Source organism: Magallana gigas, chromosome 5 (assembly GCF_963853765.1).
Source record: "Magallana gigas chromosome 5, xbMagGiga1.1, whole genome shotgun sequence".
Classification (NCBI taxonomy): Eukaryota; Metazoa; Mollusca; class Bivalvia; order Ostreida; family Ostreidae; genus Magallana; species Magallana gigas.
The window spans coordinates 36,740,415-36,753,808 of record NC_088857.1 but is presented as its reverse complement, the minus strand read 5'-3'; the positions used below and the strand labels follow the sequence as shown (position 1 = coordinate 36,753,808).

Below are 13,394 nucleotides of genomic sequence, written 5' to 3'. Positions count from 1 at the left end.
GATTTATACTTTCCACTAACAACTCTTTACTAATAAAATAATTAAATTTAAAAAACACCCCCGGACCTACTGCAATATTTTCTTCCATTTAAATTTGGTTTCAATTTTACTGCGAAATGTTATCTTCCTACTAGTGATACATAGACGATGTGTTTATACATTGACGATGTGTTTATAAAAACAGAACGGTAAAACTTTTAATTGATTAAAGACAATGTACCATTTTTTAATAACTGTTATTATTATGTATTTTGGTGGTAACAGATGAGTGAAAATGATAATTATCAAAGATGAACAGTGAATTCAACAACGTAATTTTCAATCACACAGCCAACTCAAGATGATTAAAACCAAGATTTTTAATGCTATTTTTAACAATTTTCTGACCTCGAGCCTACGACAAGTCGAACAAGCCGATAAGTCGGGTGCTCTGCTTCAGAGAAAAAAAATACCGACTAATCGTCGGAAAACTGTTTAAAAAAATATATAAATCTAGATATAGGGTGTACAATGAATGTTCTCTAAGGTCTTACTCCACTTTCTTCCAAAACCTGTTGGTTTGATCTAAGTGTTTAGAAATTGCATTCAAGAAATCATAACTAATAGTTTTATACATATAATACTGTCTGAAGATGTTTATGTTTATGTGCATGGTCAATTATCTGACTTTCAACTTGTACTGGAGTATGCTCGTTTGCTTGCATGTTTAAGCTCGAATTCACTTCCGCCTTCTCATATTTTATTACGAGTGATCGTCAATTTTATGGAGCATTAAAATTCCCTTTTCTATCCTTTCAATTAGTGATCCGGCTGATGCACATATATTCGTTACCAAAGGCAATCAATACTGAAACTATAAGCTTAAGGCTAGAAATTTAAAAAAGATGAAACTATTAATATAGATCGATTACAAGATTTTATCAAATTTTCTCTGCTCGACAGAGAGCGATTGCTTTTCGAATTCTTATTAAAAAGGGAGCTTTTAACAAATGTTCATAATGAGTCATTTTATACCTACTTGGTAAAAAAAAAATTTCACGCACTACATTCCGAGAATATTCATAAAAAACGCAGTAAAAAGGGATACTTGTAATATCAATCAATGAATAACGGATATGAATTAGCAATAAACAAAATACTTTAAACTTATGGGTATTTCAATTTGTAATTTGAAATGCAAACCAAAATGAGCAACTACCAGAGGGGGTTGGGTGTCAATGAACATCCGACACCCTCTTCTCACCACCCACTGTCTCTCCTGAACTGATGGATGCCCGTCAGGTACGGGGGTGCAGGGAGTACCCCCAAGGCCCTCGTGTCATCAGCAGTGGAGTTGTTATTCTCTGGTACCGATGGTATCGAATGGATACCGGTATGTACCGAACCGTCCGATCTCTGTCCAGTTGTTGCACCTTCATGAACTGAAACCATTGGATCGTTAAGGTTCGTAAATTTCGACGTTAGCCGAAAAGATGGTTTTAATTCAACGTGCCGTGACGTCACACTGCGAGGCTTACCCTTGTTGTTCAATAAAAATATATTTTCAGGATGCGAGGATGTCTCCTTTACATCGTATATCACATTATTCGCGTGGTTTGCAGCTGGTGGTGCAGACCTTAAAGACAGGCGGGAAGGCAGTTGTTTTTCTTGCAGTAAACCTATACGAGTGTTGGACCTGACCAACTCTTTAGATTCCACAGCTTTATTTTGTTGAGCGTTTGACATTTCGCGTATCAATGAAAGACAGAAAGTTTGAATTTGTTTCTCTTGGGTCGACCTAACGGCAGTAGAAGCTGATTTCATAGAGAGCCGAGAAAGCTGACCCTGTGCGGAATCCAAAGCGGGAGGCGCGGACTTAATGGAGAGATGGGATATTTGTTTCTGTTTCACTGGGGCGGATCTAAGGTCTGATGGTACCGATTTCATTGATATGAAGGAAATCTGGTCTTGCTTGGATCCATCCACTTTGACTGGGGGATTTGAAGACAGACCTAACGTTTGGTTCTTTGTTGATCCAAAGGTTGGTGGTGCGGAATTTATAGACATACGGGAAAGCTTGAACCGTTTGTCAGGGACGGATCTAAACACTGCTGGTGCGGAGTTCATAGAGAGATGGGATATCTGTCCTGTTGTAGATTTAAACACTGGAAGTGGGGGCTCTAAGGAGAGGCGCGACGTCTGGTTTTGTTTCTCACTGGTCAGTGGTGTAGATATCAGAGATTTCTGGGGGGTCAGGAGGTTTCTTTGGCTGGTGCTTGTCGCTCCGTTGACCCTGACTGTTGACAAAGGTCGTCACTTCCGGGAGTGGTTGGAAAGGGATCTGTCAACTCCTTCATTTGTCTTTTCTTGTTTATGCCCCTTTCTGTCAGCGTCTACAGATTTCTGTCCATCTCTATCAATGTCCGACTTAAAATTCAAATTCAATTAAAACATGATTATGGTTTTTCTCCTGTCATGTTGTTAATGTATTAGGGTGGTTTGCAGTGTTAATCAAATTCAATAAACGAAACGATTGTAATTGTTAAACAAGTTTTCTTTTTATCCTAATTTTCAAGCAAAACAAATAAAGTGTATTTCAATAAACGCATGCTCAAATAAAATACAATAACATAACAACTACATGCACTTAACGATCAAAGCAATCAAACGAATACTTACTCTTGCTTTATAACACCGACAAATTCTGCGGTACAGAAAAATAAAATGTAAATTCCGGGGGGGAAAGGGAACTCAAAATGAAATTTATTTTCCGGAAAAGGTTTATAATGTACGGTTACTTACATAATGGCCAGGATAGCCAACAAATGTCCAATGAGAATCCCGACCGCTACGAATGCCATTACGGAACTGTCCTTCGCCGAGTCATCTTGTAGTCGAATATTAATATCCGCTGTTAGGGTCTTGGAGGGGATTAACTGTCAAAGAAACAATACTCACATCTGACAAAAGTTAGTGTCGTTTATAGAATCACAACGGTTTATCGCGGTTTTTTTTTTGTGAAATAGGAAAGAATTATTAATTACATTTTCGAAACACGGTAGACGAAGCTAATTCATCGTCTAAATGACTTGTGGTACCAAAAGCAGGTAAAAGAACCAAAAGTTCACGCAAGCAATCATTATTTTTTGAAAGAGGTAGTCACATAACTTCAACAAAATGTTCAAACTAATTGAGTATAATGCACGTTAGCGGTTGTGAAAAGTTTGCATCCATTGTTGCAGTAGTGAGTTTTATTCAGTGGTTATATTTTCATTTTAAGAAGATGGGTGGATAAGGCGTGTAAAATGCCTAAACACACACGGATAAGATACTGAATCGATTTTTAACCTTTAAATATGTTCAATACTTGGAATTTGTTGACTCAAACAGGCGGGTACGTATCAAAACCTCTAAATATTGTCAAATTTAGAACCTTCAAGAGTGAGTCTGTGCTCCATATTTTTCTCTTTTTCTAAATTAGGTCTAATGGAAAACAAGCCAATTTCAATTAACAAAAAGTGGAGAGATGACCCTTTATACATTAAAAATATCATTTTGTATCCCAACAATTGAACCTTTTGAAAAACAAGTGAAAAGCTGTCAGTGTGACATCCAGTGAAATGGAGTACCCTATATGCAATATTTTGCCAAAAAATGACTAAGTTCAAAAGCTGGTTTTTTTTCATAAATTATCGGAAATCAAAATCCTAGCAATATGCACACCTCTAATACAAGTACAATTGATTTGCAAAAGAACAACTTCTTATCTTGAAAACTGTAGGAGGAGTTATCCGTACAATGAGGGTACCCTACACCCTACCCACAGGGACCATGATTTGAACCAACTTGAATCTACACTACCTGAGGATGCTTCCATTTTAATTTGAGCTTTCCTGGCCTAATAGTTTTTGAGAAGAAGATTTTTAAAGATTTTCTCTATATATTTCTATGTAAAAATCCATTCCCCCATTGTGGCCCCACCATATCACCAGGTACTATGATTTGAACAAATTTGAATCTACACTACCTGAGGATGCTTCCACTTTAATTTGAGCTTTTCTGGCCTAATAGTTTTTGAGAAGAAGATTTTTAAAGATCTTCTCTATATATTCCTATGTAAAAATTGATCCCCCAATTGTGGCCCCACCCTACCCCCGGGAACCATGATTTGAACCAACTTGAATCTACACTATATCTGAGGATGCTCCCATTTTAATTTGAGCTTTTCTGGCCTGATAGTTTTTGAGAAGAAGATTTTTAAAGATTTTCCCTATATATTCCTATGTATAACTTGATCCCCCTCTCGTAGCCCCGACTCCCGGGGACCATGATTTGAACAAATTTGAATCTACACTACCTGAGGATGCCTCCACACAAGTTTAAGCTTTTCAGGCCTAATAGTTTTTAAGAAGAAGATTTTTGAAAAATACCAACAAATTTTCAATAATTCTCAATTATCTACCCTTTAAAGAAAGCGTGACCCTTCATTTGAACAAACTTGAATCTCCTTTACCTAGTGGTGCTTTGTGCCAAATTTGGTTGAAATCTGCCCAGTGGTTCTTGAGAAGAAGATGAAAATGTGAAAAGTTTACAACAACGACGACGACAACGACAGACAACGGACAAATTGTGATCAGAAAAGCTCACTGAGCCTTTGGCTCAGGTGAGCTAAAAAGCACAATTTGTTGTGTCTAAAATTGCTCCGTGGTGAGAGCACCAGACTAAAAAAAAAAGAGTACCAGACATAAGCTAACTTTAGATAACTTGGGTTTTTACGTTGTGGGTTCGAAACCACCAAAATATAAGGCAATATTTTTTTAATATATGTATATTAAAAACTGAATAAAGTTAGAAATTGTGCATTTGCAAACTCGTATTATAATATATTCGAATAGATTTAATTAAAAAAAATAAATTAAAAATTCTATTTCACTACCAAACCGAATGGGCATTTGTGCTATCTCCCCCCCCCCCCAATTCTTTATTTGAATTTTCTATCTTGTCTGCATATGATATTTAAATTCAAAGTTCTTGTATTTTTAACGATAAGGTCTAGGTAATGGAAGATGCATTTCAACAGTCACAACCGTTAGATCTTCAATGTGAGCGCGAGTTTTCATTTAGGCTGATGTTCAACATAAGGGTATGTGACGCCAAAATAAAATATAGAATTCAAAATTCATTTATTAAACTGTCTGTGTTAAAGATTTTGGAATGCTATAAATTTTAAAACACTTCACAAAATAATAACAACAAAAATAGCAAAATATGTACGATTTTTGTTCTGTAAACAGATATTGTAGCGACATACTGAGCTGTACATAACTTTTATTGGTAAAATGGCGTTCATCTTTTTATTGGAAAGGAAAACGTATTTAACATTGACGTATGTATGTCTTTCACAACATGAATAGACAGCTTTAATTAAGGATTGCTTTCAAGCTTGGTACAAAAGAACATTGTGAGAAAGGCAAATGCAAAATGAAATGTGTATTAAAAATTACGACACGAAAATCTTGAATATTGTAATGTTGTAAGGCTGAGCAGTGTTTTAAAAAGGTATGAATGTGTTAAAATGATAGAGTTTACCTTAACAGTTAATTCCCCATAAAGAAATATATTCTTTGCATGTAAATATCTCTGAATAAAAAGAGAGAGCACGTCAATGACGATATCTCGCTTACATCAACTTCAACTGCTGACGCTGATATATAGAATGTGTGATTATTTTAAAACCGTCCAACCTTGTTGATACTTTGTTACTATGATGAAGCATGTTACCTTGTTGACATTCTATGTTACATATTAATTTACATGTTGTTATCTAGTTGACATGCATTTTTTTCTTGTTCATGTTGACAATTTTTGTTACCATTGTTAATTTGTTGATAGAAGTTGTTAAATCTTTGTTACCTTATTGAATTTTATTTGTTATCTTGTTGACATGCTTTGTTGCCCGGTTGCCATACTTTGTAACCTTGTTGGCATTCTTTGTAACCTTGTTGGCATTCTTTGTTACCTTGTTGACATGCTTTGTTACCTAGTTGACTTTCTTTGTTGCAAAATTGACATTTTTTGTTACCTTGTTGACATGCTTTGTTGCCTGGTTGCCATGCTTTGTAACCTTGTTGACATGCTTTGTTACATGTACCTTGTCGGCATGTTTGTTGCTTGAGATTCTTTGCTATCTGGTTGAGTCACAGGCTGACATTCTTTGTAACGTTGTTGACATGTTCTGTTTCCTTGATGACATGTTTTGTTACCTGGTTGACATTCTTTGTTACGTTGTTGATATGCTCTGTTACCTTTGTTGACATGCTTTGTTACCTGGTTGCCAATTTTTGTCATCTTAATGATGACATTCTTTGTTACCTTGTTTGACATGTTTTGTTACCTCGTTGACTAGCTGCAGATCTGTAGCTCTCTGGTTGAAAAAATTCGGATAGACAAACCAGAGAGCTACAGTTCCAAGCGTTGTAAAAACCTCCGATTTACGCCGCCGTTTTTGTGTCGCTCGCTTCGGGAATTATATCCGACTTTAAAAGCATTCAACCGCCTAAAAAATTGGATTTATTAATTAAACATATAGTTTACCCTAACTCTGCTAACTTTGTTTTCCTTTCAATGGTTCACAACGGCCATCCTTCGCCTTGGAATGTCATCGTTTTAAAACACTCGCCTTATGACAACCATGTTTACCTAGTAGCGAGATCTCGGGTGCGTCAACTTACCCAAATGGACCCAAATGAACCCAAGCGGAAATCAATTATAATAAAATCCTCATAATTTAGGGAAATTTGGAAAAAAATAAAAGCCGAAGGTCCATAACAATAATTAAAATTATTTTAAAAAGTTGTTTTATTTTTATATAATATATATATTTATATTATTTGAATATAATTACATACATTATATAATTTTAAAAATCGAGATAAAATGCTCATCTTTATTTTTCAAAAACAATTTTTAAAGATATACTGAAAAAATTTTAATTATTGTTCTGGACCTTCGGCTTTTATTTTTCCAAATTTCCCTAAATTATGAGGATTTTATTATAATTGTTTTCCGCTTGAATCGCCATTTGGGTCTTTATTTTTCTTAATAACGGCTAACAACCCCATGAAATGACTAAAACAAGTGATGATATTAGTAATAAGGACTTTATTATAATTGTTTTCCACTTTAATCGCCATTTGGGTGCATTTGGGTTCATTTGGGTCCATTTGGGTAAGTTGACGCACCCGAGATCTCGCTACTAGGTAAACATGGTTGTCATAAGGCGAGTTTTTTAAAACGATGACATTCCAAGGCGAAGGATGGCCGTTGTGAACCATTGAAAGGAAAACAAAGTTAGCAGAGTTAGGGTAAACTATATGTTTAATTAATAAATCCAATTTTTTAGGCGGTTGAATGCTTTTAAAGTCGGATATAATTCCCGAAGCGAGCGACACAAAAACGGCGGCGTAAATCGGAGGTTTTTACAACGCTTGGAACTGTAGCTCTCTGGTTTGTCTATCCAAATTTTTTCAACCAGAGAGCTACAGATCTGCAGCTACTCGTTGACATGCTTGGACGTGTGGAGTCTCTGGTGGTTATTCGACAGTAGCTTTCCCTCGTGTTGGTCCACTTGACGCTGTAGTTTATCCTGTTTCCTCTGACGTAACGTTTCTTCGCTGTGCACGACCTTCATCTCCTCTTTGTCTTTCATCTTTTTGTCTTTTTCAATGAGCAGTCAGATATGTTTACACATGTATTATGATATGTTTACTTACTATAGCAATGACTTTTTAAAAGGGCTGAATAAAAAGATGTGGTAAAAACTATTAAAAGATAGAAATGACAGGTTGATTAACAAATCACTTACTTGCACTAGTTTAGAGGCCAGTTACATTTTTTTTTCTAGTGTCGACCTAATGCCAGGTTAAATCGGAATGATTTAATAATGTAACATTTTCAAAATGCCGGTTTTTCCACAAAAGCAACATCGGAAATACAATGAGGAAACCAAATACAGAACCCAATTACAAATTTTCAGAAGCCGGCAGGTTTTTCTATAAAGCCAAAAGCCAACTCCTACCAATATTCTGTGTGCTTCAGTACTAAAACAGTGTACAAACCCATAAAAACTACCTTCTTGAATTATCAATTTAAATAAAATTCATCTATAACTGGTAATTAAAAGTTTAATCTGTAAATTTTTTATAACATGATTTTAAACCGAATACTCTTCATAATGATAAAAAAAAAGATTCCAAATAAATCGATCCCTTAAGTTAACATTTAAATTTAGGGAAGGTATACTGCTTTTAAAACACTATAATATAAAATTCATATTTTTTAAGTAAACGTACACATTTTGAAATTTTTTTACACTGGGCAACAAAGTTTCAAGTGCAAAAAGTTCAGTTACATGTAAGTGATTACCGTGAGTTTAGTTGTCGTTCTGGTAATAGATTTAAACTATAGTATCTAATATATTAATTTAAGATTAATCAAAATTGTTTTATTCACCTCAGGTAAACATGAACAACCTAATTTCGAATACAGATGCAAATACTGTTTTATTTTTTTTTCTTGTTTTGTTAAAAATATAGTTATTATATATTTCTTTTCTTTTAAATTTTATGTACAAAAATGATTAAGAGAATACTTCGACTCGTGAATATGAACAGCTTACAAATAGATATTTTTTCTTAGCAATGTGTACGTACCTTGTTTTAATTTTAGAAACAACAAAAGAAATCCAAAAGACTTTAATATCTATTTCGTAAAATGTTTATTCCATAGAGTTAACACAACTGTAAAAAAAAACAAAAAAAAAACATCAGAACAGACCACTGGATGCTGAGTTAGGATTTTCCTTGAGCTCTTTTCTTTTTCTGTAGAAATAAAACAAAAGTCCATATGAGTACATGCAACATGCAAGCTGGATGAAACTTTAATGTACATATTAGATAATTCTGATCACTACAAAAAAAGTAATTATGTGTCGTATTAACATTAGGCTGGACGTATATTGTAAATTGATACATTTTTGTGAGGTAATGGCTTGTATCGTAAATTATAATATCATTATATTACGAGTCCAGTAAATCTCATATTGTCTTGCACCCCGTCTACCTTGTAGCTGTCCATTGAGATATCGTTGATATTAACGCACTTTACAAAAATGTGCAGAGTTTGGTAGAAATAATGGACTTTAAATACAATAAACCTTGTTTAGCTAGATGGGATAAATTAAACAGATAACCAAAGGGATTTTTAGTTTACTTTAAAAACAGTTTCTCGATTAAGAACTTTCCTCCTATAAGCTCACGCGTAGTTCAACAATTTACAAGACCATCTCTCCAGATTTATATCATCGGCAAACAGGATATGAACCGCATCGCTTAGCCGTCAACTATCCCACTATATTTTGATCTTTTTACTGTACCATTAGCTGCCCTCCTCCCCATAAATCATACTTATCAGTGTTTAGAAATTATTTTATCAACCAATTAAAACCCAGAATTTTTTATTCATACATATTTTTCGAAGTTCGTAAAGTGTCCCCATGATAAAAAATGTTGATGTACATTCATAACGAACTTTGAAATTCATGGTTTTTTTCAAATGCATTGCTACAATTACTTTAGCCTATAAGTTCTAAAAAAGCACATTTGATATTTGACTGATGCACATGAAAAAAAAATATTATAAGCGAGAGTTCGGGAAGGGAAGAAAACTCTTACTACAATAAACACCGCCGCGCCGACCCCGAGAACTGTGATGAGGACGAGAACGACAGCGACGATCACCCCCGTCTTGGACCCCTCGTCCGCCACCTCTACGGCCTTCACATGGGCGTGCTTGCCTGGCTTTTGCGACTTCATTCCGGTCACTTTAGCCTTCTCATTTACGTCAGTCTTCTTGTTTGCGTACATGGATTCTGTCTATACACGTAGTGTTGGAAAGAAAATCTTTTAGAAGAGGACAGTTTGCATTTTATTCTTTGGCATCCGAATATATTATTTACTGCCAATAACATCATGTGAAATATAATTGTTATTTTTTTACTATATATTTTCACTCATGAAATTTCACAGGAACAAAAACAATTTTCTTACAGAGATTTATAATGGGAAATGTTTACATCTTTTTTCCATTCGGAATACACTCGGAATACATCGCGCAATTTTTTAACGTTATCATCCGGGCTTATTAATGGCTGTTGCAATGCAAAATCTCCGTAGACTTTCAATTTTGGAATGTGTATTGAAATCTGAGGCGGTAGAGGGGACGTTTGAAAACAGATAATCTGGACATTTTTCATATTAGTGGATGAACGTAGTTTGAGCACAAAGGTATTTACTATTATTGAAATATCAAGCAAAAAGTGGTGGAAGCAAAAACTCTGGACAGAGTATAGTGGCCTCCCAACAAAGACTTCATTATATCGTCTTTTCACATGGCCATTTCTTGCATTCATTTTGCAATAGTGAAAACGTAAATGAGAAAACTGTAGCTTGCATTTTTACAATTCAATTTAATTGATTGATATTTTTGTTTTACCTTATTTGAATTGTCAGACACAGTGCCATTCTTTGGTTTGTGGTGATTTTTCTTATTCTTGTCATGCTTATGGTGATGTTTTTTGTGATGTTCGTGGTCCTTACCGGCAGCTTAAAAAAAGAGAGATATATATATATATATATATATATATATATATATATATATATATATATATATATATATATATATATATATATATATATATATATATATATATATATATATTAATAATGTATTCAAAGAGAGACAACTCATTTTTTCGGATAGACGTTTACAAACACCTTACCTCTTTCAAATCTCTCGACAATCTGTAAATAAACTAAAAGACCTCTGTACAGTACCGATCAGACCCAACCTAACACCAGAGTAAACCCCAACTAAACCCCGGGTTTACTTTTTGGGTTTACTTTGGGTTTACTTTTTGAAAATTTGGGTCCACTCGGGGTTTACTTTGGGTTTACTCGGGGTTTACTTTGGGTTTACTTTGAAATTGCTTTTGAGGTCAACTGTATGCACTGAAGTGTGAAGCAGACTATAGTATTTTATCTTACCATTCTACTGCCTGTAATTCCTACCCTTTATATATTCCGAATACACAGTTAACGTCTGCTTTCAGGGGTATACTTCTGACTGGGTTTACTCTCTGTGTCCACTCTGGGTTTACTTTGGGTTTACTCTGGGTCCACTCTAGTAAACCCGAAGTAAACCCAGAAAGTAAACCCAGGGTTTAGTTGGGGTTTACTTTCTGTTAGGTTGGGTCTGATAGGTACTGTAGGTATTGTTTGTAATAATGATGATCATTTTCATATTTCAAATGCAGTACATCATATTCAATTTATAAAATACAGAATCTACATTCTACAAGGACAAAGTTGTGTTTAAGTAAAACGTCATAAATATTTATAGTGGATGGTTCGGCAATTTGTAAATGTACACAATGTATATAACAAAAAAACTTACCTCGTCCTCAATTTCATCATCCGAGCTATGCTCATTAAGAGACATAGATTCGCTTTCTGATATAGCAATCATTACAACCAGTACCATACATAAGATACCTGTTAACAAATTCAGACGTTTACCATGTGTATACATGATTATGAGAAATGTTTGTTGTAAAATATTTTTTACAGTTCAGACAAAATTTTCTTACATATCACACCGATGACTTTAGTTTTCGATATCGAAATCATTTTTTTTTTTTTGGGGTAGTCTGCTAGTTTTCTTACCATCGGAAACTCTAAAATTGTAAGTAAAGGGTCAAAACGATAAATGTACACTTTCAAATTCCGATATAACGCTAACGACGGATTTGGAATTTTTTCACAGGCGCTTGGGTCTATATGATTATATATATATATATATATATATATATATATATATATATATATATATATATATATATATATATATATATATATATATATATATATATATATATATATATATATATATATATATAATGATTGTTACCTAACTCAGTGGTTATAGAGAACAAGTAAAAAATGTCGTTAGTTTACAGACGAATGGACAGACGGGCGGACAAACGGACGACGGATAATAGGGATCAGAAAAGCTCACTTGATCGAAGCTGAACAAGCTAAACCCGAAACCCCGGTACATAGTCTAGAACACCTTGTTCGGCCATTTGCAAGATACTGGTTTTTTTTCATCAATTTACTCTCACAATGTTACATAAATCTAAAGAACTAAACCATATATATACTGAAGTAGTTACAGGATAATGAACTACACGACAGGTGAACACTGTACATGCATAATCCTGAAAGTCTTGACGATTTCAGAAAACAGTCATCATGGATGATTTGCGCGATACAGCGTAAGTCATACAATTAAGCCTCTTCTGAAAAGCATTTGACTCTGGATTATATAAAATCTTTGGGCCCAAAGAACATCCAGACGTTTAAAAGGTTAGGATACGGTCAATACAATGTCATGTGCTGGAGCACCATCCACACTCTTTGGCTGCATGAGTCTGACTGCTCAAAAGAACAAGAGGCCCTCTAAAGATGGTAAGTACCTGCAACGTTGGTTCCGAATTTAGGTGGCTTGGGTTGTTTATCCCACATCGCAAGTGTAATATGGTTTTTTTTTTATAGATGTGAACGCCATCTACGAAATATAATTCATTTCAAATTAACCACGTTTAGATGCAAGGATGGTGGATTTCTACGTGGTATATTTGGAAGAATAATCTTTCCTTGAAGATTTGGACGTTTTGCATTGATTCAAAAGAACTGCTTGATAACATTACCTGTAAGCAATCCGCATGCACATAGATTTGTAATCACATGTACTCAAAATAACATTTAACAGTACTCAGAGCAACAAGTTGTTGGGGGTAATAGTTTTTGACCCGTTCGTCAGACCTGCTTTTTGTTAGCCCCACTCCCCTTTAACTGCCGCATAGAATTTGGTGATACTTTGTGGGTATTTAGGACACTCTATGTAAATGGGCATAATTAATACCAGGAAATTCTGATATTATTTTCCTAGGAGTTTTAATTCTTTTAAACCAGACACAATGTGTATAGATGTGGATAGTTTCATCAGGATCTTCAAATTCCACTTAAGTTTTCTCTGGAAATTTTGGTTCTTTTAAACTTGAACGTCTGTGCAGTATTGAATAAAGTACAGAAACAATTTGGGGTATTTGAGATTGCTCACTTTTTCTTTCATTTACGTAATGAATATATAATACAAGACGTCTGATTTTCTTCGTTTTTTCAAGTTTTGGTTAATAAACTTTTTAAATCATCAATAAATGTTTTATTTTGGCAAAGAAAACCACGGCATTGCTCATCAACAAAGATATACAAAATTTGACAACTGTTTGGCAGCCT

At 34.5% G+C, this 13,394-nt stretch overlaps 2 protein-coding genes and 1 long non-coding RNA gene across 3 annotated transcripts in view; 1 reads left to right on the top strand and 2 right to left on the bottom strand.

The window, feature by feature from the left end:
- The window catches only part of LOC105324291 (uncharacterized), a 37,956-nt gene extending 30,012 nt beyond the window's left edge, over window positions 1-7,944 (bottom strand). The window contains exon 1 of the mRNA XM_066084884.1: window positions 7,844-7,944. The gene's annotated coding sequence lies outside the window, so the exon portion shown is untranslated. The remainder of the gene's footprint in view (window positions 1-7,843) is intronic.
- Window positions 7,945-8,717: 773 nt separating this feature from the next.
- LOC105321313 (uncharacterized) lies at window positions 8,718-11,782 on the bottom strand. The gene is made up of 6 exons (XM_034475420.2): window positions 11,684-11,782; window positions 11,491-11,588; window positions 10,817-10,838; window positions 10,531-10,640; window positions 9,711-9,911; window positions 8,718-8,858 (listed from the first exon to the last, which is right to left on the bottom strand). The coding sequence occupies exons 1-6, from the start codon at window positions 11,760-11,762 to the stop codon at window positions 8,829-8,831; spliced, it is 540 nt and encodes a 179-aa protein (XP_034331311.1). The 5' UTR covers window positions 11,763-11,782; the 3' UTR covers window positions 8,718-8,828.
- LOC117690814 (uncharacterized) lies at window positions 9,909-12,786 on the top strand. The gene is made up of 3 exons (XR_004602701.2): window positions 9,909-10,322; window positions 12,336-12,563; window positions 12,651-12,786. It is a non-coding gene; the product is annotated as an uncharacterized lncRNA (long non-coding RNA).
- The last annotated feature ends 608 nt before the right edge of the window (window positions 12,787-13,394 follow it).